The following is a 26937-nucleotide window of genomic DNA, read 5'->3' on the forward strand; positions in this document are numbered from 1 at the left end:
ATTCATTCATTCATTCACAGGTTTCTTAGAGCCTGTACGTGCCAGGCACTGGACCAGACAGGGCCCCTGTCCTTCTGGTGCTTCTCCATCCTCATAGGAGAGACACAAAACACAAGGAACCAGACATAACCAAGATGATTTCTGTGAAAGAAATAAGGCAGAATAGGGTTCCCGGGAGAAAACGGAGCCGCGGTTGTGACTGAGTGGTCAAGAAAGGCTTCCAGAGGCCATGTTTGAGCTGAGTCCTGAAGACAAGGAGCGAGCTACAAGAGGGAGGGACTTTCTGGGGGAAGACAAAGCCAGTGTGAGGACGGTTTTTCCTGAAACAGGTGGAACATTTTCTGGAAGTCATCACTGTTATTTAAGTGTCTTCCAACTACAAGATATTCACTTCCCAAAAGTAGAAATGAGCTATTGAAAAATGTAGGCCCAAACAGGGGTGCGTAAGGAAACTCAGCATACCCTGTCCCTTACAACGCTGCATGTGGTAGTCCTCAGAGTGGGCTTTCACATGTGACTTCGGTGACGCCGGCTCTTTCATTCGAGTGTTGGTTGTACTTCAGTCCAGTGAGCCCTGGGTCTCTTTTATTAACCCCTCCTAGGAATCTGCAGTCTTTTAATTCTCTAATCCTTGGGAATGTTCCGTTGTTTCAAACGGACACCATTCTGACAGCTCCTGAGATCATCCTGCATCCCAATGCAAACGAGATCGACAAAATGTGTGTCCACTGCGTCCGAAATTGCGTGGAGATCACCAAGGTAAGGGCGGACGCGTCTGTGTGGCTTCACAGGGGCTCGTTGCCACCGACAGCTGGCCCGCGAGCTTTGGGACTCGAGTCGCCGAGGCCATAAGAACACAGGCTCCACTCTGCCCCTCGTCCAGACTGTTGCACTCCTTGCTGGCTCTTCCTCTAGAGCTCTAGAGCCCAGGGTGCCCCACTCTGGCTTGATCCCAGCTCCCTTTTCTCCTCTCCATGCAGTCACGACCAGTCCCATGGCTTTTAATGCCACCGCTCTGGGGAGGACCACCCACATCCATCCCCAGCCCAGACCACTCTGCTATCCACCAGGCTCTTCGAGTCCCCTGCCTCCTGGATGGGTCCGTCCCCTCCAACCTGAGTCTTGGCATGTCCAGGGTGGAATTCTTGACTTCCCCGTCCTGCAGCTCGATCCTGCCCCAGGTTTTCCTACTGCAGGAAACTGGCACCAGCACCAACACAGTCGCGTGAGCCGGAAACCTAGGAGCCAGCCTCGATTCCTCTGTCTCCTCCCATCTGCCATATCCCGCCCCGCGGGGGCCTGGCTCACTCCCGTGCATCATCTCACACCTGGACCACTGCAGTAGCTTCCACAATCCGTTCTCCACCACGGGGGGCGGGTGGGGGGAGACAGAGTTATCTTTTTAAGATACAAGTCATTTCATGTCACATCTCTTCTACAAAGCCCCCGATGACTTCACGTTGCATTAGAACATAATCTGAACTCCTTACTGTGGTCCTAATCTAGCACCTGCCTGCCTTATTTATTTTTAGAGAGAGACAGCATGTGTGTGAATGGGGGGAAGGGCAGAGGGAGAAAGAGAATCCTAAGCAGACTCCCCGTTGAGCTCGATCTCATGACCCCGAGATCATGATCTGAGTAGAAATCAAGAGCGGGATGCTCAACCGACTGAGCCAGCCAGGCGCCCTACCTGCCTGCCTTTCTGATCCCCGTTGCTACCTGTCATGCTCCACCATGCTCCACCCCAACGTGGCTTAATTACACCCTCTCTTTGAGCTTCAGGGTTCCCATTTCATGACCGAAAGCAAAATAAGCAAAAGTTTTTAACTAGGAGCTTAGCGACCTCTTTATTGAGTGGAGAGGATGATAGAATCTGCCTTCTAGAGCTGTCAATGGGGTTACATTTTGTAATGCATGCAGAGGGCTTAGCATTGTGCTTGGCAGTTCGTGGTTCCGAATGGACATTGCCTATGAGTGCTAGTGATAGCAGTGCGATTGGTACTTCATGTTATTCCCATTTTACAGACGGCAAGGAGTTATGTGTAACACACCTATGCTTTGCTGTTATGCACCACACTTGATTAAAGGAAGAGGGAATCCTTTTTTTTTTTTTTTAAAGATTTTATTTGAAAGAGCACGAGTTGGGGGGAGGGGCAGAAGGAGAGGCAGAAGCAGGCTCCCCGCTGAGCAGGGAGCCCGACATGGGGTTCAATCACAGGACCCTGGGATCATGACCTAAGCCGAAGGCAGACGTTTAACCAACTGAGCCACCCAGGCGCCCCAAGAAGAGGAAGTCTTGACTGTGCGGCAAGGGGTGTCAAATTCACAGATTTGTTCTGGGACCCAGGGGAGTCCCTTTTCCTGACTTTATGTGTCTCTACCTGTAAATATGGAAACTGATGTTGTTCAGGAAGTGAGTGGCTATTACTCTTTTAAAAGTTAGCTTTTTTTCATAATAAGCCACTTTAAGTTTTAGAGGCTTAAAACAATAACTGTATTTCGCTCATGGTTCTGTGGGCTGGGTTCTGCTGAGAGGTTCTTCTGGTCCTGGCTGTGCTCGGTCACGTGTCTGATGACCGGTTGGCTATTGGCTGGGGCACCACGGTTCTCCTGCGTGTGGCTTGCCATCATCTACTAACCTAGCTCAAGGGCATTCATCTGCTGGTTGCACGGTTTCAAGAGCATGAGAGGGGAAACTGCCAGGCCACGGGAGCCTTTGGCCTCGAACTGGCACAGCACCAGGTCTGCCCCTTTCCATCAGTCAAGTTAAGTCACAGGCTAGGGCAGGGTGGGAAAATAGACCCCCCCCCCACAATAGACAGTTTTGCCAATAGACTCAACCCTTGATGGGAGGAACAGAGATTGTGGTTATTTTTGCAATCTAGCACAATTTATTAATAAAGTGATTTCAGGAGTAGAATTCAGTGATTCATCACTTACATACACCACCCAGTGCTCATCACAATAGGTGCCCTCCTTAATGCCCATCACCCATCTAGTTCATCCCCCACCCACCTCCCTCCATCAACCCTCAGTTTGTTCTCTATCGTTAAGAGTCTCTCATAGTTTGTTTCCCTCTCTCCTTTTTTTCCCCGTTCCCATATGTTCATCTGTTTTGTTTCTTAAATTCCACATAAGAGTGAAATTATATGGTATTTGTCTTTCTCTGATTGACTTATTTCGCTTAGCATTATATATTCTAGCTCCACCTATGGTATTGAAAATGGCAAGATTTCATTCTTTTTGATGGCTGAGTAATATTCCTTTACACACACACACACACACACACACACACACACACACACACACACACATATCACATCATCTTTATCCATTCATCAGTCGGTGGACATTTGGGCTCCATAGTTTGGCTAATGTTGATGATGTTGCTATAAACATCAGGATGTATGTACCCCTTTGAATCTATTTTTGTATCCTTTGGGTAAATACCTAGTAGGCAATTGCTCGATTGTGGGGTAGTTCTGTTTTGAACTTTTGAGGACCCTCCATACTGTTCTCCAGACTGGCTGCACCAGTTTGCATTCTCACCAACAGTGCAGGAAGGTTCCCCTTTCTCTGCATCCTTGCCAACACCTGTTGTTTCTTGTGTTGTTAATTTTAGTCATTCTGACAGGTGTGAGGTGGTATCTCATCATGGTTTTGATTTGCATTTCCCTGAAGATGAGTGACGTTGAGCATCTTTTCATGTGTCTCTTAGCTATCTGGATGTCGCCTTTGTCTGTTCATGCCTTCTGCCCACTTCTTTTTTTTTTTTTTTTTAAAGATTTTATTTATTTGACAGAGAGAGCACAAGCAGAGGGAGAGAGAGGGAGAAGCAGGCTCCCTGCTGAGCAAGGAGCCCGATGTGGGACTCGATCCCAGGACCCTGGGATCATGACCTGGGCCGAAGGCAGCCGCTTAACCGACTGAGCCACCCAGGCGTCCCGCCTTCTGCCCACTTCTTAACTAGGTTATTTGTTTTTTGGGTGTTGAGTTTGATAAGTTCTTTATAGATTTTGGATACTAGCCCTTTATTAGATGTGCCATTTGCAAATATCTTCTCCCATTCCATAGGGAAACCAATATTGCACTGTATGTTTAAAATTTAAAGAAAAAAATTTTAAAATAAGTCAAACTCATAGAGGCAGAGAGTAGAATAGTGATTGCCGTGGGCTAGGGAATGGGAGAAATGGGGAGTAACTACTAATAGGTAATTTAGTGGTAATGAGAAACTTCTAGAATGAGGTTATCGTGAGGGTTGTACAGCATTATGAATGTACTTAGTGTAACTGAATTATAAACATTCTAAATGGCCAAAATGGCAAATTTTCTGTCATGTGCTTTTTTACCACAGTAAAAATGTGAAGGGGAAAAAAATAATAAAGTGATTTCCATTATTAGCAAGACTTATTCCTGAATATGAATATATACATAGGAAGCAAAATAAATACTGAAGTGCTGTCTTTTCCCCTGATTCTTCTTTTGCCAGCATTTTGTTCGATGGATGAACGGCAGCTGCATCGAATGCCCTCCTCAGAAGGGGGAGGAAGAAGAACTTGTTATAATCAGCTTTTACAATGATATTTCCCTGAACCCTCAGATAATTGAACAAGCTGTTATGATCCCCCAAAGTGTCCACAGGATTCTGATTAGTCTTATGAAGTACCTCCAAAAATGGAAGAGGTATCGACCTCTGTGGAAATTGGACAAAGCCATTGTGATGGAGAAGTTCGCCGCCAAGAAACCTCCTTGTGTGGCGTATGATGAAAAGTTGCAGTTCTATTCCAAGATAGCCTATGATGTCCTGCGCCACCCTTTAATTAAGGATGAGCACTGCATCAGGCTGCAGCTAGGGCCTCTGGCGAACACGGTGCAGGAAAATGCCAAGTCCTGGGTGACCTCACTTGGAAAGCTTCTCAATGAGTCAGCAAAGGAGGAGCTCTATAATCTCCATGAAGAGATGGAGGTAGTGGATCACTGGGTTTAATGAAACTGCCTCTCATGAAAGTCGGGTTTTTTCTAGGTTTATTTAGTGTCCTTGGACTTTTCTTTTCTAGAGGCTGGCCAAGAACCTGAAGAAGAGCCCTAGTACCCTTGAAGACCTTAAGTTTGTCCTTGCAACCATTGCAGAAATTAGAAGTAAATCTCTGGTCATGGAACTGAGATATAGGGATGTCCAGGAGCGATACCGCACCATGGCAATGTATAATGTCTTTGTGAGTGAATGATTTTTTTAAAAAATATTTTATTTATTTATTTGACAGAGAGATAGAGAACACAAGTAGGCAGAGAAGCAGGCAGAGGGAGAGGGAGAAACAGGCTCCCCGCAGAGCAGGGAGCCCGATGCGGGACTTGATCCCAGGACCCTGGGATCATGACCTGAGCCGAAGGCAGCCACTTAACCGACTGAGCCACCCAGGCGCCCGAGTGAATGATTTTCTTAAGCATTTTACAGCTGGGTTGACTTATAAGACCTTTTTCAGACATACTTCTCAAATATGACTTTAAATAATAAAATTTAAATGTAAAGCAACCCCACAGTTATTTAGAATAATGAAAGCAGAGATTATTTCTTGATCTTGCATGGCTCAAATATTTTTCGTAGATTGATCTGTAACTGCACACCATGTCGATTCTTCTTCTTCTCCTCCTCCCCCTTTTTCTCCTTCTTCTCCTTCTCCTCTTCCTTCTTCTCCTTCTCCTCCTCCTCCTCCTCCTTCTCCTCCTCCTCCTCCTCTTTCTCCTCCTCCTCCTCCTCCTTTCCTCCTCCTCCCTTCTTTCTTCTTTTGGTGTTAACTTCCTCTAATAAATAAAAGGCTCTTGCAAAAATGATAAGAAGTGAGGGAGGGAGAGTCAGAGAGGTATAAGATGATAAAAGAAACAGGTAGAGGATAATAATTCAATTGTCTTTATTTGGAGTCATTCAGGGCGGTTTCAAGGACCTTTAGAAGTCCATAGAGGAGTTTGGGGGGGGTGGCATCTCCGTGAAACTGCGTGCAAAATTTTGCATGCTGTGCATCCCATACACTCAAAAAGAATCAGCTGGAAAAAGAAGCAGCAAGTAATTGTTGTAAGTCTACATTTGCATAAAACTTGTATTTCAGCATTTATGTTGCTTGACTTCTTTGAACACCTTCACTGAGCAGTAGTCTGAAAAGCTAGAGATCCTTTCATCAGAAAAATGCACAGTACGCAAAATTTATATTTTTATAATTAAAAGTTCTCAATGTTGTCTTTGCTTTCCTTTATTAAGTAAAATTATTTAAAAGTCTGTGTCTTAGAACTCCATGATGGTCTGCTTATATTGTCTGTGTGTTTTGGTTTCCTTCAAGTCATTTTGCTCCTTACGTACCTGTTATTTCTGAATGAGTTCTGGACAGTGTACATAACAAATTTGTAGAGAGAATTGGAGGCTCTAGATGTTGTTATATTTCATCACAGGAGATTTGTTTTTGCTTCTGACAGCACAGCTGGATGCATCAGCAAACTAAGATAACCTTGTTTTAATTAGAGATTGTTGATTTGAAGCTGGGTTTTAGTTTATGAAGGGCTTATCTCTCTAGGTTACCTCTCTTTCTATCTGTATTATCTACTTATTTTTAAATGTGATTTTATCCTGATGTTTGCATTATAAATATATAATTTTTTTCTAATTCAAGCAGTTTTCTCTTGGGTTCAAATGACCTAGTTATCAGAAGCAGAAATCCCTGGGAAGTAGCTTTGACCAGGATTTCATTTCCAAATTGCAGACCATTTATTGTTTGTTCTGCTTTTTTTTAAAATCTTTTTATTAGCCTTCTGATGCAGAGAAAGAACTGGTTGACAACATTGAAAGCATGTGGTCAAATCTGTTTAATGATTCAGTGAATGTGGAGCATGCTCTTGGGGGTATCAAGAGAACTTTCACAGAGGTACCTTTTAAATTTTTTACTTTCTGAGTAAAGATATTGACAAATATCCATTGGGATAAATTAATGCAATCCTGCCCTTCTCAGATTACTCGAGGTGAAATATCAAACTATAGACAGCAGATAGAGGATTTTGCAAAGCGTTTTTATCGTGAAGGCCCTGGTTCTGTTGGTGATGATCTTGATAAAGGTAAGAATATTCTGTTGGACTTACTGAGGTACTTGAGTATGTTTTGCTTAAGAATTTTATGGGATGATGGAATGGAGCAGTGTTTTTTTTTTTTAAGATTTTATTTATTTATTTGACAGAGACATAGTGAGAGAGGGAACACAAGCAGGGGGAGTGGGAGAGGAAGAAGCAGGCTTCCCGCTGAGCAGGGAGCCCAATGTGGGGCTCGATCCCAGGACCCCGGGATCATGACCTGAGCCGAAGGCAGACGCTTAACGACTGAGCCACCCAGGCGCCCTGGAGCAGTGGTTCTTAACCTTGCCTGTACACTGGGTTCACCTGAGGATCCCAAAAGCCCACGGATGCCTGGGGCCCAGATTTGAATTGTCTGATCCCATTGTTTTGGAGGGTGGTCCAAATGCCATGGGGATTCTAACGTGCAGCCCAGGTTGAGGCCACTTAGAGGGATAAATGTGAAGGAGACAGAATTTTCTTTCTTTTTTTTTCTTTTTTTTTAAAGATTTTATTTATTTGAGAGAGAGAATGAGATAGAGAGCATGAGAGGGGGGAGGGTCAGGGAGAAGCAGACTCCCTGCTGAGCAGGGAGCCTGATGCGGGACTTGATCCCGGGACTCTGGGATCATGACCTGAGCCGAAGGCAGTCGCTTAACCCACTGAGCCACCCAGGCGCCCAGGAGACAGAATTTTCTAACTGGAGAATTTTGCGTATGTACCTGGCCCTCTGATTTCTGTTAGAATGACAGAGAAATAAAGTTGTGGTAATTCCAGACATGTCTTCCCAGATGGCTTCTGTGGATGGAATGATAGTTTATGTACATTGCCTGTGATTTCTTACTCAATTTTGTGTACCTTGTATTTTTATGCACTCATTGATCTATGTCTTTACTTAATCACCAGGAGTAGAACTTTTAGCCACTTTTGAAAAAGAGCTCATGAAACATGAAAAGAACCGTCAGGAGTTGGCTAATGCTGAGAAACTTTTTGATCTTCCAATTACAATGTATCCAGAGCTGCTCAAAGTGCAGAAGGAAATGAATGGGCTGAGGACCATTTATGAGCTCTACGAAGGACTAAAGGTTAGTGTTACCCCTCACTGAAGGCAGTGTGAGAACCGACTAGGCTCAGTGGATTGTGAGGCCACCATGATAAAGAGCCTGGGGCCAATTTTGTAGAAGCTCTCACTTTGACTCTTGGGAAGAAGTGATGGGGAGCGATATTCAATGGCTTTAGGGTTTCCATTTGGGGAGAAAGTTGTGGAACTAGATGGTGGTGATGATTGCATAACATGGTGAATATACTTGATATCACTGAATCGTACGTGTGTGAAAGTGCTTAAAATGGTAAATGTCAGGTGTATTTTGCCACAATAATAAAAAAGAACACACTCTTTGGTGCTTGGGGCTTGGTTAAGGAGTGGGGTGAACCATTTAGTTTGAAGTGGAAATTAAAAGCAGTTATTGGGGCACCTGGGTGGCTCAGTTGGTTAAACGTCTGCCTTCGGCTCAGGTTGTGATCCTGGGATCCAGCCCCCAGTTGGGCTCCCTGTTCAACAGGGAGTCTGCTTCTCCCTCTCCCTCTGCCCCAATCTCATGCACTCTCTCCCTCACTCTCTCAAATAAATCAATAAAATCTTTTTTTTTAAAAAGTAGCAACTATCATGACATTTGGATACCCTCTTGCGTATATGCTCCCCATGCAAATTCATGCCATTCATTTATTCATCCCTCCATCTATTCCCTCTGCTCTGTACAGCCCAGTGCTGTGCTAGTTGGAGAATAGGGTCTGGAAAGGAGTTGCATCTGCCCATTCCATTTCTGCCCTCTTGAGCCCCACGAGAGTTTGACTGTTTTAGTTTGTTCTCCCAAGACACAGAACCATCAGGCACCAAATAGATGGACCTTTCTTCCTTTTCTTTCTTTCTATCTCACTATCTATCATCTATCTATCTACCTAATCTATCTAAAGTAAACTCTGTGCCCAATATGGGGCTCAAAGTCATGACCCCAAGATCAAGAGTCACATGCTCTACTGACTGAGCCAGCCGGGCGTCCCACCAAATAGAGTTGTTGGAGACTGGAAACCCCAGGATGTGGGGTTGGCAAGCTGGAGACCCAGGAGAGCTGGTAGTGTAGTTCCAGCTCAGGTCTGAATTAAAAGGCAGGAGAAGACTGATGTCCCAGCCTGAAGACAGGCAGAGAGAGAATGAGAGAGAGAGTTCTCTCTTACTCAGTCTTTTTCTCTCCAGTCCTTCAGTGGATTGGATGAGGCCACCCTCAGTGGGGAGGGAAATCTGCTTTACTTAGGCTACTGATTCCAATGTTAATCTTACCCAGAAACACCCTGGGGAACATTGTCCGGAATGATGTTTAACCAAATATCCGCGCACCTGTGGCTCGGTCAAGTTCACACATAAAATTAACCGTCACCCTGACCCGCAAACAAATCACCATACTGCTCTGATGTGTAATAGGAATACAGTAGACAGAGTGTTACAGAACCTGGACTGGATGGCCCGACGGAAGAACCAAGCGGCACCCGGAGATCTTGGAGGATTGGAGGTTTGTTTAACGCCGGCGGGCTCAGAGGAGAGTGGTCTCCAAAGGTCTGAGCCCCGAGCACAAACAAAGGGGCAATTTATCTACATCTACATCTGCATACTTGGCACTTTAGGCCCGTGAACGAAGGGGGCAGGGAGAAGAACCTGGATTGGAGCGCGGGAAGCAGAGCAGAACAAAGGACCTGGAAGAGCCCCGGGGCAGGGGCTGGGACTCCTTTGCTGGCTCAGTGGGCCGTCTTAAGACACAGAATTCCCTTATCAAGAGCACCGCGGGGCCCAGGGGAGGAAGGCAGTGGCTCAGGGAGGTGGCATTTGAGCAAGGTTCTGAACCAGGGGCAGGTTTTTTCCTGGTGCAGTCATTGGATTTAGGGCCCGTCCTACTTCAGCATGACCTCCTCTTAATGAATTCCATCTGCAAATCCTGATCTCCAGAAAAGGTCACATTCTGAGGTTCCAGGGGGATGTGAGTTCTAGCGGCGGTGGGGGGTGGGGGGTGGACACTCTTCAGCCCAGTACAGTGAGGAGTGGGGTACGTGGAGGAGAAGAACAAGAATTGAGCTTGGGGCACTCCAATATCAAATACCACAAGAAGATGCCCCAAAAGGAAAGGAGAACGAGGAGGGGCCTCGGTGGTAGGAGGACGAACAGGTGAGTAGAATGTTTTGGAAGCCAAGTGAAAATAGCCTTTCCAGGCTGTCCAACTGCACCAGACACTGCATCAGATCAGGTAAGAGGTGGTGTGGAATGAGCGCTGAATTCACATCACGGAGGCCACTGTGATCTTGGAAACATTTCGATGGAGTCGTAGCTGTGGAAGCCTGATTAGAGTGAGTCCGAGATATTTGCCCCAAAGAAAAGAAAGCGTAAGTCCCTGCAAAGACATTTACATCAATGTTCACAGCAGGTTTACTTGTAATAGCCCAAGACTAGAAACCCAGATATCCACCAAGTGAATGGGTAAGTGCCGTGCCACGTCCATCCCACGGAATGTGAGAAGGTAGTAGAAAGGATCGAACTATTGATGTACTAGGGCAACAAGATGGATGGGTCTCAAAATCATCTTGTTGAGATACCAAAGAGTACATCCTGTATGATTCCATTTGCATAAAATTCTAGAACATGCCAATGAATTTATCATGGCAGAAAGCAGGGCCATGTGTCTGGGGGTGGGAGGGGGGTTAAGAGAGGCAGGAGGAGACTTTTGAGAGCTGTGAACGAGTTCACGATCTCGACTGTGGTGATGGTCTCATGGGTGTGCACACATGCCCGAACTTAGCAAATTGGGCGTCTAAATATGTCCAGTTGTGTATGCCAGTTAATCCCCAATAAAGATGAAAAAAGAGAGAATGGGAAGAGAGGAATCAGAAACGCCAAATCTAGACAGCTTTCCCAATGTGTTTGGTTGCAAAGGGAAGCAGAGAAATGAGGAGCGGTTAGGTGGAAGGGATGTGGGGTCAGGATAATTTTTTTAAGATGGGAGAAATAACAACGGGAATTGTATAGTGATGGGAATGATCTAGTAAGGAGGAAACATGGTGATAAGTAGGTCATATGGGGAAGGCAGAGCATATGCGCTGTGTAGGCGTTGACACTTGAACAAATACCAAGGAGTGGATTTAACTGCAGTTGAGGTTTCTCAAACATGTCAGTGAGAGAGGGGAGGGGAACGGAGGGTGGAGGGAAGAAAGACCCTTTAATGATGGACAGGCTGTACGTTTAGGTGTAAGAACTCCTAAGAAGTACTTTTAGTTTCTTTCTGATTCATCTCTCATTAAATTTTTGCATAAAGTTCATGACTCGTGAATGTCATCTCAAAATAATCAAAAAGGTATTTGAGCTTTTAATATCTTTTTAGAAGACAAAGAAAAAAAATGAAAAATTGTAAATGTCTTAATGTCATTTACATCTAAGTCAAAAAAATTACCATATGTATATTTCATCAATTAACACAATTTTCTGTTAAATACGTTTCGTGACACGAAGCAACCCCATCGGAACCTCGATGTCACAGGTTGCAAATGCAGATTATCCAAGATGGTAAATTTTATGTAAGATAGTACTTTTTATGTTAAATCTCAGGAAATTCAGCACAAAATGCTGATTATCTATATGATAATCGGGCAGGATTATCTAAATTGTAAGTATTTTGTAATCTTAGCAGCATTATTTTGGCCGGGCCTTGAAAGAGTTGGAATTCCTTTGTTTGTATTTTGGAGCCAGTAATCAATACTTCCTTTTGTGAATCTGAGGTTTTTGTGGATAGATGGGCGATCCTGCTGGCAAAGAAGTGAGCGTGACCAAGGGTTGAGTACTGGCTCCCGCCGGTCAAAGGGGCCTTGTTGATGAGCCTATTTCTCACCCATTTCCAGGTTGCAAAAGAAGAATGGTCTCAGACCCTCTGGATCAACCTGAATGTTCAGTTCCTCCAGGAAGGAATCGAAGGTTTTCTCAAGTCCCTCAGAAAGCTACCCCGGCAGGTCCGAAACTTATCAGTGGCCTTCCATTTAGAAGCAAAAATGAAGGCGTTCAAAGACTCGATTCCTTTACTTCTTGACTTGAAGCATGAAGCACTGAGAGACAGGTTGGTTTTGTCCTGTTAGCCGTTGTGAAAGGGGGAGGAGTTTTAGTCTAAAATGCATCCTTGCTTAGATCTGATGACAAAGCCCAAGGTTGCAACAGCTCTGTTGAACTTGAAAGATGCAGGTCATATTTCTATGAAATTGTTTCCTTGTGAAGTTTCTAGACAATTACCACCCACAAGGATTCTATTTTTTTTTTTTTTTTAAACCCTGCCAGATGTAAACGGGCATTTGTGGTTGCTTCATTCAAACGGTTTAAAAAAAAAAAATTAAGGGATCTAGATCAGCGCCATCCAGCAGAAATACGGTATTTAAAGTATTTCCACTAGCTGCTTTGAAAAAGAAAACAGGTAAAAATAATTTTAGTAATATATTTTAACTAACCCAGTCTACACAAAACATTATCGTTTCAACATGCAATCACTATAAAACATTTCTCACAAGATATTTTATGCTCTTCTTAAAAAAATGAGTTGCAATTGGCCTGTAGTTTATGAGTATGACATCTTTAATTTGGACTCGCCACGCAGCGACAGGTGACTTGTGGCGACCATACTGGACAGAGCAGGTGTCCCTAGTTTTTCAATGGAACAGCAGTCCTGGGGGTGGGATGGAGGAGATTCACTCCTCATTCGTCTGGGATCAGCAGGACGTGTCCACACAGGGACAGGAAATAGTAGGAGCTTTGGGAGTCACGCTCTCCCTGCCACGCTCCTCTCTCCCTCCATCGTATCTCCCAGCGGGTGGGCAGAGAGTCATGGAATGCCATCAGAGGATGACGTCATTCTGCTCAGCAAGAAAGCTTCAGCATTTTCTAGCTGAAGTTCCCTGTTTTTTGATGCCATAACCCAGTGCTTCCCAAGCTTAGGTAACTTCTCACCATTTTTGTCATATCCCAGCCAAAATCATTTATACTGTCATGGCTTGATTTTTTTCCTATCAGCTTATTTTTTTTTTTTTTTTACTTGAACATGTTCAAAAAAGAAACCCGCACCACCACTGTAAATGGGAAACCAAAAGCTTTTGCCATAAATAGAAAAATTATAAAAATTTTTTATATAAATTTGTATTTTATTTTTATAAAAATTATAAAAATAAAAACATTTCAAAAAGTTTAGCTCAAAACTTGCCTGTCGCTTAGTGGGAGGCCTACCCTGGACGAAGGGTGAATAACCGTGAGGAGGTGTTAAAGGCCCAGCAGCACCTAGCCGAGACTTTCTCTCCTTGATGTAATCAGAGGAGTGGAGGGAAACTGAAAAGGAAATCCCTTTCTCTCTGGTGACCTGGTGTTATTCATGCTGTGACACCTGTTTCCCCCCTCACCCCCCCACCAGGGCTGTGATACCCTTACTTCATATCAGCTCCTGGCCAAGGCCTGGGAATAGAGGAGGATGAATAGTAGATTCTCCTTTCTGACCATTTCTGGTTTGTGTGGGGTTGTTTTTTTTTTTTTTTTGGTGGGTTTTTTTTTTTTTTAAGATTTTATTTATTTATTTGACAGAGAGAGACACAGCAAGAGAGGGAACACAAGCAGGGGGAGTGGGAGAGGGAGAAGCAGGCTTCCCACGGAGCAGGGAGCCCGACATGGGGCTCAATCCCAGGACCCTGGGACCGTGACCTGAGCCAAAGGCAGACGCTTAACAACTGAGCCACCCAGGCACCCCTGGTGGATTTTTTTAAAAAGGATCTTATTTATTCATTTTAGAGTGTGTGAGTGGGGGGAGGAGCAGAGGGAGAGAGAATCTCAAGCAGACTCTGTGCTGAGCTCAGAGCCCGACAAGGGCTCAGTCCCACAACCCCAAGATCATGACCTGAGCCGAAATCAAGAATCAGATGCTCAACCACCGAGTCACCCAGGTGCCCCTTTTTTGGCTGGATTTTTACAATAAAGTCAGTGATCCAGTGCTTACTGCTTATATGCTGGATACGTGGCATTCTGCTGGTCTAGCACTTAGCCTCTTTATTATCTTCATTCCATATAAATGGAACCATAAAAAAGGGCCAACCCACAGGCCAAGTGTGAACCTTAAAAGAAAGCCGGATTGGGTCAAGAGCAGAGCGGCTGGATGTGTCTGTGTGCACAGAGGCCTGTCCTCACCCTCCCGTCTACAGCAGACCCCCTTTTTTTTTAAATTTAATTTATTTATTTGACACAGAGAGAGCGAGCGAGCGAGCACAAGAAGGAGGAGTGGGAGAGGGAGAACCTGCTGAGCGGGGAGCCCAATGCAGGGCTCAGTCCCAGGACCCTGAGATTATGACCTGAGCCAAATGCAGATGCTTAACAGACTGAGCCACCCAGGCGCCCCGGAAGCAAACTAATTTTGAACATACTTTCTTTTCAGGGTGTTTGGCTTCAGGGGCATTATAAATGTTGATGGGAATAGGGATGACACCACTTTAGCATTTACCAGCTGTCTTTCTCATTTTTGAAAAAGCTATCTGTGCACAAAAGGCATAAAATTTAAGCACCACCACATGATAGTGGAAGGTCATCCTCCCTCTTATCCTTGACTACAAGTCTTAGGAGAATCCCAGAGTCAATCACTTTATCAGTTTTCCCTCCACCTGTCCAGACAGTCTGTGCCAATTCAAGCCTGTTCACCTACTTACATATGTACATGTATATGCAGAGATCCATCCCTCTCATTTTTTAAAAAAGATTTTATTTATTTATTTGACAGAGAGAGACACCGCAAGAGAGGGAACACAAGCAGGGAGAGTGGGAGAGGGAGAAGCAGGCTTCCTGAGGAGCAGGGAGCCCGATGCGGGGCTCGATCCCAGGACCCTGGGATCAGGACCTGAGCTGAAGGCAGATGCTTCACCGACTGAGCCCCCCCCCCCCTCCGCCAGGCGCCCCTACAGCAGACCCCTTATTACTGTCTCTGTACTCTGTGGTTTTCTCATGGCACTCAAAGCAGTATGTGATTATTTAATATATAGATCTGTTGTATTGTGTCCTGGCTGTACCCCTGCGTAGGTGGTGGAGTCCCCGCGGGCAGGAGCCTGGCCCTTGGTCGCTTGCCCCTGCCGCAGCTAGCCTTCTGCCTGGAGCAGAGGAAAGAGCATGATAAATATTTACCAAATACACAGCAGCTCACGACTTACACCAGGGTCTCAGCCAGGCTGAGTGAGCCGACAGAGGTCGAGATCCCTGGTCCACAGACTACATGACAGAAGTAGGTTCCAAAAAGTTCAAAGCCGTATATTTTCTTAGATGGCCGTGAAGACTAGCCATCTAAGAGCGTATCTTGCTAGAGGTGGTTTCCTGGGTTTGATTCTGGAAGCCAGTGGGATTTTTGGAAAACTTTGGAAACGTGATTCCAATGATGTCCTCATTTATAATGGGATTTGTCCTGTGATGTAAGCGGGAATAATTAAATTCATCACTAAATCCAGGAAGCATAAAGGTTTTAATGTGGATGCACTTTCAGGCATTGGAAAGAGCTCATGGAAAAAACAGGCGTATTTTTTGAAATGACAGAGACGTTCACCTTAGAAAACATGTTTGCTATGGAACTTCACAAACACACGGATGTTCTCAATGAGATCGTAATGGCCGCTGTCAAGGAGATAGCCATCGAGAAAGTAAGACTGCTTTTAGTTAGAAAACAGTTGAGAAAAGAAAGAGAATTATTTTTACTTTATTTTAATTTCAGTGTAGTTAGCATGTGGTGTTATATTAGTTTCAGAGAATTATTATTTCAAAAGATTTTATTTATTAGAGAGAGTGCGCATGCTCGAGTACAAGTTGTGGGGGAGGGGCAAAGGGAGAGGGAGAAGCAGATACCCCCGCTGAGAAGGGAGCTGGACTTGGGGCTCCATCCCAGGATCCTGGGATCATGACCTGAGCCAAAGGCAGTTGCTTAACCGAAAACTTTTGTTATAGTACTTGTTGTATTTGAGTAATAAAGAATTGTTTGCTCTAGAAATTCTAGGATTTCTGCCTTGGTTAAATTTTTTATTGTTCTAGATTATAGTTTCACTTCCAATGCATTTATTAAGTGTATTTATTAAATGTATTAATGGATGTATATGGTAGAAAACTGAGAAAATAAATCACTTGTAACTCTACCACCTGAAGATAATTAGTAATATTTCAGTGTATGTCCTTTAATACTTAGAAGTGTGTAGACACGGGCCTGCACACACACACACACACACACACACACACATGTGTAGTCCCACACAAACAGGTATAAAGGCACATCCATGTATAAGCCCATACACACACATGCACACGCATACATGTGCACAAATGCACATACCACGTACACGGATGTATGCAGTACACACATGTATGCATCGCATACACATAATACACACACACAAATATTGATACAACTGGTTTTTGAAAATGCAATCATTAATAGGCATATAAATTTGTAATCTGATTTTCTCGCTTAATGGCAAACGCAGGGGCAGGATCATGTAGGTGTGCAGGGAGGCAGACCAGGAAATCTGGAGCCTGGTTCTGGTGCCGAGTGACCTGGCCAAGCTGCTTCACTTCTCTGAGCACCCAGCTGGCATCTCTATAGAACGCGGGTAGTAATCCTTACTTCCCTAGGGTGCTTTGGGGCCAGAAGGCGGTCCTATAGGGACTGTGCTTACCGGGCACATAGCCAGTGCTTGGTCAGGGATGTTGGGGTCGCCACGACGGAATCTCCGCTTACTTGGAAAGCTGACCGAGGCTCTGGGTTGGGTAGCTGACCGAAGGCAAGCTCAGAAGGTTGCTATTGAGTTGGAGTTCTGTTTTTTTCGATATCTGTGCCCGAACCACTCTTTTTATCTTCCTGAGCAGGCGGTGAAGGAAATCCTGGATACGTGGGAAAGTATGAAGTTTACTGTGATCAAATATTTCAAAGGCACACAGGAGCGAGGCTACATCTTGGGGTCTGTCGACGAAATCATCCAGTGCCTTGATGACAACACCGTCAACCTGCAAAGCATCTCGGGAAGCAGATTTGTGGGGCCTTTTCTGCAGACTGTTCACAAATGGGAGAAAACGCTTTCTCTGATAGGGGAAGTCATTGAGGTGAGAGAAAAGCCAGAGAGCACTTTTATACGAGAATATTTTGTGCTCAGACCCTGATGCTTTTCTGGCTTGATTTATTGTAGGGTTTGTGTGTGCATGATTAGAAGAGTCAGTCTGAGTTTTTATTTCAATGAATGCATTTTTAACTTCCATGATTCTTAATTGGGTCTCTTTCATACGACCCTATTCTTGTTATATACTGTCCTGTTCTTGTCAGGATATGTTCATCTCCTTTAGCACATGGGAGAATTTAAACATATTTAAAGCCCTTTTCACATTTCTCCATATTTATTCTTTTCTCAGGTCCGAGTTTTCCTCTGTGTGTGTGTGTGTGTATGTATGTACCGGGACTGTCTTTCCTGGTAGTGGGTTTTTCTCGGTGGAATCTATTTATTTTTAAAGTTAATCTTATATAAAATGTTTCTGCCTGTGCTTGCTTCACTTTGTCATGTGTTTCTGCAGTTTCTCCAAGTCGGCCTGTCATAGTGGACAGCACTGAACAAGGTTTTATATTATCAGGTGGCTTGGGGCTTTCTTCTTGTTGTGGGAAGTGCTAGTCCAGACCTCTCTGAGCGACCCAGGCTCATCTCACCATTTTTGTGTGCTGCCCCTTTTCTCTCCCCAGACCACAGGCAAGTGCCTTGTTCCAGGCACAAACTTGAGTTTTGGCTGGGATGATACCGGCCCTGGTTCCCTGGCTGGGGAGGTGGCCCAGGCCCTCACTCCTCTCAAGCATGGGCTTCCTTCGCTTGCTTGTTTTGGTCCATTACTTTTTGTTAGGTAGGATATAGCACTGTTTTATTTTTCTTCATTATTTAAATTTTTTTTTAAATGGATGTGAAATTTACATAACATTAATCATTTTATTTTTAAGAAGATTTATTTATTTTAGAGATGAGGGGAGGGGCAGAGGGAGATGGGGAGAGAGAGAATCTCAAGCAGACTCCCCGCTGAGCACAGAGCCTGACACGGGGCTCAATCTCACGACCCTGAGATCACAACCTGAGCTGAAACCAAGAGCTGGATGCTAAACTGACTAAGCCACCCAGGTGCCCCTGTTTGGGCTTTTTTTTTTTTTACATGATCTGTCTTTTGTTCCTCTGGGTAACACGCCCCCACCCCTGCTTACAACTAGAAGCTTCTTCCTTGCCCTGGGCTGGTGTGGAGAGTTTGCTTTTGCTTTTGTGTGGGGCTTGGTATCTTAAAATATTTAGCTATGCTTTCTTCATCATTCTTGTATATTTGGAAGGGAGTGTGTGTACTCTGTCGTTTGCCTGGGGAGACTTCTGATCTGAGCTGACGTTCATCTGTCCGGTGTTAGGGTGGGAGTTTGCCCTCCATACCTCAAGGTACCTGTGCTGATGTTCACATTGTGCATTTCCAGATTTGGATGTTGGTTCAGAGAAAATGGATGTATCTTGAAAGCATTTTTATCGGTGGCGATATCAGGTCACAACTTCCTGATGAGGCGAAGAAGTTTGACAACATCGACAGAATATTTAAAAGGGCAAGTGACTGGCTTCTGTTTTAGTCATGAAAGGACAGTGATTTGAGATACGTTTACTTATGTTTCTGCAGGTAGTATTTTGTCTGTTAAGTACCTTCTGATTTTTTTTTTTTAAGTTTATTACTTTTTAAGTAATCTTTATGCCCAACATGGGGCTCAAACTCACGACCCTGAGATCAAGCGTCACATGCTCTTCCAGCTGAGCCAGCCAGGTGCCCCTAATTCTGAATTTTTTAAATCATTACCTATGACCTTCATCTGTTCAGTAAAAATTTCTGTTTGGTTTCAAGCTGCTGGCACATGGCACTGAAACTTTTTTATATTGATTTTTTATTATAAAAGTAATACTTGCTTAAAAAGCTTGGAAAATGTAGAAAGGTAGGAAAAAAAAACGTATCTTCCGGAGTTCTGTCACCTTGATGTGACCACTTTAGTATGCTGTATATTTCTTTTGTCTTTCTTTTCTGTGCGCATGGGTTTAAAAACACAACGATAATGATATTCTGTATAATTTTCTCCTAATTTTCTTTTGATATTATGAGAAAGGTATTTTGTATTTTGACACTTGAGAGAAGATTCTGATAGCTTTATAAAACGTTCCAGTGAGTGGCTTGACATTACTTTAGTTGATTGTTGTAACGAGACATCTTGTTCCAAGAGGAATTCTTTGCGTTCATCAGTAATTTGCAGGCCTGTGCTTCTGCCTTTTCCACATTTAGGATGAATATCTTATGAGAGACTGGTGGAAAGTAAATTGCCTGTGAAGGAGTAGCACCCATTTTAAAGTCCTTCCCGGAAAGGGTTGTGCCCGTCTTTGCCGCCCCTAGCCATTAGTGGGGTGAGGGTCTTAACCCAGAGCCACCTGCCCTTGAAGCCGGGTGCCTTGCTGCTCAGTGTTGCTACACGCTCTCTAGTTAGGAGGGGCCGGTTCACATTTGGGTCTCTTTTATCCATTAGAGTTGATAATATTTCCTTATTCATTTGCATAACCTATTTTTTTAAACTTAAATCACACAATGGGTATTTATTATAGAAGAATTGAGAAACTAAAAAAAAAAGCAAAGAAAGGAAAAAAATACCTATAATCCCACACCCCAGATAACCATTTTGACAGGTCAATATCTATCTTTTCAGAATTTGTTTATTCCTGTATAAAAATATAAATAAGTATTATAAGTAAATACTCCACAAAATAAGATCATTCTTACCAATGGGATCATTTAAAAAAATTGAATGTCTTCGGCATGTATTTCAATAAATAAACATGGAAACGATCACTTTCAGCCAACGATTGACCCAGTTTCCTGTTGGATGTTGGGGATATTTCCCTAACTGCCCCCTCCATGGGCCACCATGAAGGGTGCTGGAGGGACCGTCCCGGGACATGCACGTGGCCCAGAGTGGAGCTTCTGGGCTCATTCATCCCACAAAGGGCGACTGGGGGCCTTCCATGTACAGATACTGTTGTCGACCCACGGGACACATCAGTGAGCCAGAGAGATTAAAAATTGCTTACCCCAACAGCTGACCTTCTAGTGGGAGGCTGGAAAACATTAACGTCAGAAATAAGTAAATTGTCTATAGTACACTAGGAGGTGCTAGGGACATCCGCCTCGGCCCACAAAAGGCTGTGGTTCGGGTGCTTGTTGGTTTTGTGCTTCCCTGGCCCGACGGCTCTCCTCTCGCCCTCGTCCAGATCATGGGTGAGACCTTAAAGGACCCCGTGATCAAGAGATGCTGCGAGGCCCCGAACCGCCTGGCCGACTTGCAGCACATCAGCGAGGGCCTCGAGAAATGCCAGAAGAGCTTAAACGACTACTTAGACTCCAAGAGAAACGCTTTCCCGAGGTTCTTCTTCATTTCTGACGACGAGCTGCTCAGCATCCTGGGGAACAGCGACCCTCTCTGTGTCCAGGAGCACATGATCAAGGTGGGCTCCTGCGGCCCCGCGCCCCCCCACCCCGGGAGCGGCTGCCCACGCTCTGTCCCGGGGCTTGTTCCATCCTAGGTCTCTGCGCGGTTGGCTCAGCCCCGAGGCTAGGAAATGCTGCCTGGCCTTTATCGGAAACATAAATCTGATGAAATCCACTCAGTCTGAAACTGTACAAAGATTCCACTGTTATTTGTTGCTCTTTTTGTAAAGTCCAAAAACATTATTTTTTGGAGAAACTAAAAGGAATCCAGTAATACACAAAGACTAATATAATAAGCAAAGGGTGATGCAGGATGGGGTTTCAGCATGTGGACTGATTGCCTTGTTCAAATCCTGACTCCACACAAATTTGCTGTGTGACTTTTGGCAAGTTACTTAACCTCTCTGGGCATCGGTTTCCCCTCCCCTCCCTTCCCCTTCCCTTTCCTTCCCTTCCCGATTTTATTTATTTATTTGAGAGAGCCAGCACAGAGAGGGAGAAGCAGACTCCCCGCTGAGCAGAGAGCCTGGCATGGGCTCCATCCCAGGACCCTGAGATCATGACCTGAGCCAAAGGCAGCTGCTTAATTGACTGAGCCACCCATGTGCCCCTGGGCATCGGTTTCTTATCTGTAAATAAGGATAACCCCGAGAGTTACCTGCTTCAGTGGAGTTGTCATTAAGAGTAAATGAGCTTGTATTTGTAAAATACTTAGTGCCTGCCTTATGATGTTGGCTAAATAACCTTATCCATCACCCAGAATTGACTGGTAACCAACTTGTTTCCAGTTAATCCTATTTGCTTCCTCTCTCCCTCCCTCTCCCCCTTTCCCTTCTCTCTCCCTCTCTCTTTGTCAAACAAAGCTGTAGAGATAAAGTTGCCACACTCTTTGCCCCCTCTCCCTGTCACAGCTCTCCCTCCCTTTTTGGGAGGCAGCCACAATCACGAGTTGGTTTGTGAGTCCTTCCAGCTTTGCATACTTGGACATACGCGTATCCATGAACAATATTGACCAGCAAGAAACAACAGACAATACCGTCTCTGGGGATAGACAGCCAGAGCACGGCCAGAATGAACCTTCGATCAGCGGGTCAAAGCTCTATATTTAGTAACAGCCTAGGCCCGGGGCTCCCAGACTTGGCAGTGTTGGTAGCTGGCCAGATAACGCTTTGCTCTGTGTGTGTACATGTGTGTGTCAGGGGCCTGGGGCCGTCCTGTGTGCCGTGGGACACTCAGCAGCATCCCTGGCCTCTACCCACTCGAAGCCAGGAGCATCGCTCTCCAGTTAAGACAACCAAAAATGTCTCCTGACATTGCCCAGTGTCCCCCCTGGGGGCAGGACCATTTGTGGTTTTGAATCGGTGTTGTAGAATAATTCCTTTATTCCAAATAACAGAGCATGTGGGATCAAGTACAGAACTCCACAGTTTCCCTTTAGTTAATGCTGATTTCCTTCTTACACTAGAATTCATGTCTTGGGTCGTCTGTGTTCCTTTCTCAAAGGGGAGTTTTATATTTTGTTTCCGCTTTCATAAACAAATATTTGACTGTTTTAGAAAAATGCATGTTAGAAGTACATCATTTACTGGTAGCCCCTTTTGCAAACCTCTGGTTTTATCCTTTAAAGCCTATTGCCTTTCCCTTCTCCTCTCTGACTGGCAGAGTGCCTTGTCTTATATCCTGAGTCCTAAAAGACTCATTTTTCTGAATAGCATTCTGATCAATATCGCTGATGATGGGCAATGGAAGGCAAGTGTTTTATGTGCCGGCGGCCTTTCTTGCATGTTGTTTGATTTGACCTTCCAACCTCATCTTGGACGTGTCGTAATTATGTCTGTTCCAGGCCAAGAGAGGAGCAGCAGATTGCCCCAGGTCACCCAGTTGGGCCGTGGGGGATCCAAGCACACGTCTCACTTGTCAGCTCCATGGTGTTGAATCACCAGGCTGTTCTGCGTCTCCTCTGTTCAGATACCTCTCCCTCCCCGCATATACTCTCTAGAACCTGGCGCCGCCACCCAGCGTCCGTGTCACAGGGTGGATGTCCCGCTGTATTGCAGATGTTCGACAACATCGCTCTGCTGAGGTTTCACGATGGGGAGAATGGAGAGAAGCTGGTGTCCGCCATGATCTCAGCAGAAGGAGAGGTCATGGAGTTCCGCAAGATCATCCGGGCGGAGGGGCGCGTGGAGGACTGGATGACCGCCGTGTTGAACGAAATGCGGAGGACCAACCGGCTGATCACCAAAGAGGCTATCTTTAGATATTGCGAAGACAGAAGCAGGTAGGGTCGCGACTGGGAATGCGTGTCACTTTCTCATATGAATAGTCCTAGTGGATGATTTAACACTAAGGGCTTGGAGTAGATCAAGTGCCATCCCGAATGAAGTTTTCTTCTCTTGCAGTAGTTAAGTTGGCCCGTGCATTGTCTGTCTTTAAAGGCCCACCTAGTTCAGGACTTCTCAAAGGGTGGTGGCATCTGGACCAACAGCATTAGGGCCCCAGGGAGCTTGTTAGAAACGCAAATGCCTGGGCCCTCCCCCAAATCTGCCCCATCAGAAACTCTGGGGGTGGGCCATCTGTGTATTTTATAAGCCCCTCCCCGGGGATTCTGAGCCAACCACTGACCTGGTGACCCAACAGAAACCAGGTGTTCGGGAGGGTCAATCTGTGTATGGGTTAAGGGGTAAAGTCGTTTCTAAAATATTTAATGATCTCAATCATGCCTTGACTTTTGTGGCCCGAGAAGCATCTAGGCACTGAGCTGAGCCTGCTTCTTGCTGCGAGGAGAGCTGACTTTAATATGCACCTGAACGCAAAGTACATAAAGCATCTTTGGATAACGAGTTCCATTAGATTCAAGTGGGATTCCCAGGAATATATTCGGCAGGGCCTTTATGCACACATAAAACCTCCATTATTATTTTAAGAATGCTATCCTTTTGATTTTATACACTGCCTTTTTGATTTATGGACTGAAAACATCTAGTTAAGTACCTTTATTAGAGAATAGCATTTTATTTGTATGATTATGATCCTTTATTTTTTTAGGTACTGTAAGAATTGGCTTATATCCTTAGGTAATCAGGTATATATAGATCTGTCCAGTGGTGTGCTGGTACACTGGCTTTCTGAAAAAGGGGAAAAAAAAAACCCCTTTGATTTAGAGAGTTCATCAGTGTTCATGGTGTCAATACTCCCACCACAGCTGATTTCAAAGCTAAGTGGTATAATGGTAAGTGGTTTGAACATCAGCCTACAAAATTCTTGAATATTTGACAATGAACTCTCGTGAACTGGTAGGAGGTGGCTCTAGCATATTATCAGTTATATTCATTGATTGAGCTAATATTTATCGGGCTCCTGCTCCGAGCTAATCACTGTGCTAGATGCTCTTACAAAGCTGAGCTAGACAGAAATCACCAGCCTCCAGAAATAGTGATCACTGAGTATTCTGAAGTCTCCTTAATGCTCCCAGATCAGATGAATTTTACACCGACATTAGTTTTAGCTACATTATAACTACCACTTTGCCAGGGCATTGTTGTGTGTCACAGGGTGTGGTCAGTGGGAGACGGGATAAGGGAAGGCACCCCGAAGTCTCTGCGCCACCCCTCTCCTCCCCAAATGCCCCTCCGCCTCACGTGGGAGCTGTTGTTTCTAATGAAAGGATGTGTAGTTGAAATGAACGTATTGGTTTGTTTGAACAGACATGTTTTGGCATCACTGAGAAGACAAGCCCAGGGGTATGCAGCCCCAGAAAGCACCCAGTATCCTGCAAAACACCATCATGTTCCTCTTAGCTCTGCCCTGAGTCACTTTATTTTCTCTGGTCAAGTTTGCTTCTGCCCCTCCTGATTTCTAACTTCCTGGGCCCCTCATCACCTTCATTATATCTTTCTAGTGTGTAGGGATCATAACTATAAATACTATTTAGGTTTTTAGAGGTGCCAGACAACCTTAAAACAAGATGGCAAAGCCTAATCTTTTCATTGTTTTAAATATTCTTAATTTATTTTGCCATTCATGTGTGTCATCAAGGTAAAGACTAGTAATTTACAGTCACTTTCCGTGGATTGGAACTTACAGCTCTGGGTCCATTATTTTTAAAGTACGATTTGGAAAAAAAAATGTGCCCTAAATATATTTCAAGGCACTTACCAGCTTTGGAAATTCGTATCTCTGTAGAGGAAATCCAAGCAGCCAATAAACATATGAAAAGAGGAGATCTGTTGTTAGTCATTGGGGATCTGCAAATTAGCTTAGAATAAGATACGGTTTTCCCCTTGCCTTTTAGATTGGAAAAAAAAAAAAAAAATCAAAAGAGTGATAATACCTAGTGCTGGAGAGCATGTGGTGAGAAGGGCAGTGCATTGTCAGTGGGGTAAGGATTGCTTCAACCTTTAAAAGTAATTTGACCATTTCTATTAAAATAAACTACCCAAAGAATGCATTATACTTTGGCCTGGTTGTTTTGCTTTTGGGGTTCTGTTCTATAAGTCTAGAAGCAGCTCCGACTCATCAGGTTAGATGCAGAGCAGTGTTTGTCCACCTCAACACTACTGACGTCTGAGGCTGGAGAATGCTTTTCTGTGGGGGACTCTGGTGCCTTGTAGGATGGTTAGCACCATCCTCAGACCCTGTCACCCGCTAGATGCCAGTAACACCCCTACCCCCAGTTGTGACAACTGAAAATGTCTCCGGACATCGCCAAATGGTGTAGAGGGATGTTTATTGCAGTATTATTTGTGTTGGTGAAGGAACTAGAAGCAGCTTAACTAGACACCAGTAAGGTAATGCTTGAGTACACTGCAGCACTCTCAGGCTCTGGAATATCATGCGGCTTTTATAAAGATTGGGTTAGACTACATCCATTGACCTAGAGGCTTACCTCTTCGAATTCTTAAATGGGACAAGCAAGGTGCAGAATACCCTGTATCGTCTGGTGCCGTTTTTGGAGGAACAACCACCACAGCCCCATCTCCCCGTACATGTGTATAACTTTGGTCAGGTGTGCAAGGGAGAGAAAAGAGTAGTGAGTAACACCCAGGAAGCTCTAACTAGGCAAATCGGTGGGGTGGTCAGAGATGATTAAATTTTTTGTTGGAATTTAAAAATGTAGAAATTCTTATCATATGCCCATAATATTAAGTCACTCTGCAAACCTGTCCAGGCATATTTTAAAAGGGATCTAGCATCTTTCTACATCATCACCTCTAACTTTCTTGTGTGTGCGTGTCCTTGGTCTGGTGTTTTCCTGTCCAGCTGGAAGACTTACGGTCATTTGCTTACCTAGAGCCCTCACTTTGTCTCCCCAGTTCCAGATCAAAGAAATTACCTTCTTACGGGGACTGTTATCTGGTGCCAGTCCCTGGAAAAAGATCTCGAACAGGTGTGCATTTTCCTTTAGGGTCAACTGGATGCTCCTGTACCAAGGGATGGTGGTGCTGGCCGCCTGCCAGGTGTGGTGGACCTGGGAGGTGGAGGATGTCTTCCACAAAGTACAGGAGGGGGAGAAGCAGGCCATGAAGGACTATGGCAAGAAAATGCACCAGCAGATTGATGAGTTGGTCACTCGGATCACCATGCCCTTGAGCAAAAATGACAGAAAGAAATTGAACACGGTCCTCATCATCGACGTGCATGCCAGAGATATAGTTGATTCTTTCATAAGAGGCAGGTAGGGACCTCTGGGGGCCCCGGCGTGTCACAGTGCATCCTCCACCGGGCTTGGCCTCACCGTTTCTCTGACCTCCTCTCCCTCCTCTCCCCTTCCAGCATTCTCGAGGCCCGGGAGTTTGAATGGGAAAGTCAGCTGCGGTTCTACTGGGACCGGGAACCCGACGAGCTGAACATCCGTCAGTGCACGGGCACCTTCAGCTATGGCTATGAGTACATGGGTCTGAACGGGAGGTTGGTCATCACGCCGCTCACCGACCGGATTTACCTGACTCTCACTCAGGTGATCGGCTGCCCGGACTACGAGGTTACCAGCTGCCTGTGGTTATGGGTTGTTCTCGAAGTGTGATTAGGGCGACTGCAGATACCATACTGGGTTGACCAGTGTTCCTCCCTCCCAATTCATGTCCACTCGGAACCTCACGATGTGACCTTCTTTGGAAATAGGGTCTTTGTTTAATTAGGGAAGGATTGGGAATATCCTGGATTAGGGCCCTAGATCCGATGACTGGTGTCCTCGTGAAAAGAGGAGAGGACACAGAGAGACAGGAAAGGTGATGTTAAGACAGAGGCAA

General features: G+C 44.9%; 1 protein-coding gene across 1 annotated transcript in view; it reads left to right on the top strand.

The window, feature by feature from the left end:
* Nucleotides 1-26937, top strand: part of DNAH10 (dynein axonemal heavy chain 10) — a 129574-nt gene that overhangs the window by 36123 nt on the left and 66514 nt on the right. The window contains exons 19-32 of the mRNA XM_032431401.1: nucleotides 603-759; nucleotides 4490-4966; nucleotides 5058-5216; nucleotides 6795-6911; nucleotides 6996-7098; nucleotides 7996-8174; nucleotides 12025-12236; nucleotides 15666-15819; nucleotides 17033-17266; nucleotides 18651-18773; nucleotides 20470-20703; nucleotides 22744-22967; nucleotides 26094-26363; nucleotides 26462-26645. Of these exons, the coding sequence (XP_032287292.1) occupies nucleotides 603-759; nucleotides 4490-4966; nucleotides 5058-5216; nucleotides 6795-6911; nucleotides 6996-7098; nucleotides 7996-8174; nucleotides 12025-12236; nucleotides 15666-15819; nucleotides 17033-17266; nucleotides 18651-18773; nucleotides 20470-20703; nucleotides 22744-22967; nucleotides 26094-26363; nucleotides 26462-26645 (2827 nt within the window). The remainder of the gene's footprint in view (nucleotides 1-602; nucleotides 760-4489; nucleotides 4967-5057; nucleotides 5217-6794; nucleotides 6912-6995; nucleotides 7099-7995; nucleotides 8175-12024; nucleotides 12237-15665; nucleotides 15820-17032; nucleotides 17267-18650; nucleotides 18774-20469; nucleotides 20704-22743; nucleotides 22968-26093; nucleotides 26364-26461; nucleotides 26646-26937) is intronic.

Source organism: Phoca vitulina, unplaced genomic scaffold (genome assembly GCF_004348235.1).
Source record: "Phoca vitulina isolate PV1807 unplaced genomic scaffold, GSC_HSeal_1.0 scaffold46, whole genome shotgun sequence".
NCBI lineage: Eukaryota > Metazoa > Chordata > Mammalia > Carnivora > Phocidae > Phoca > Phoca vitulina.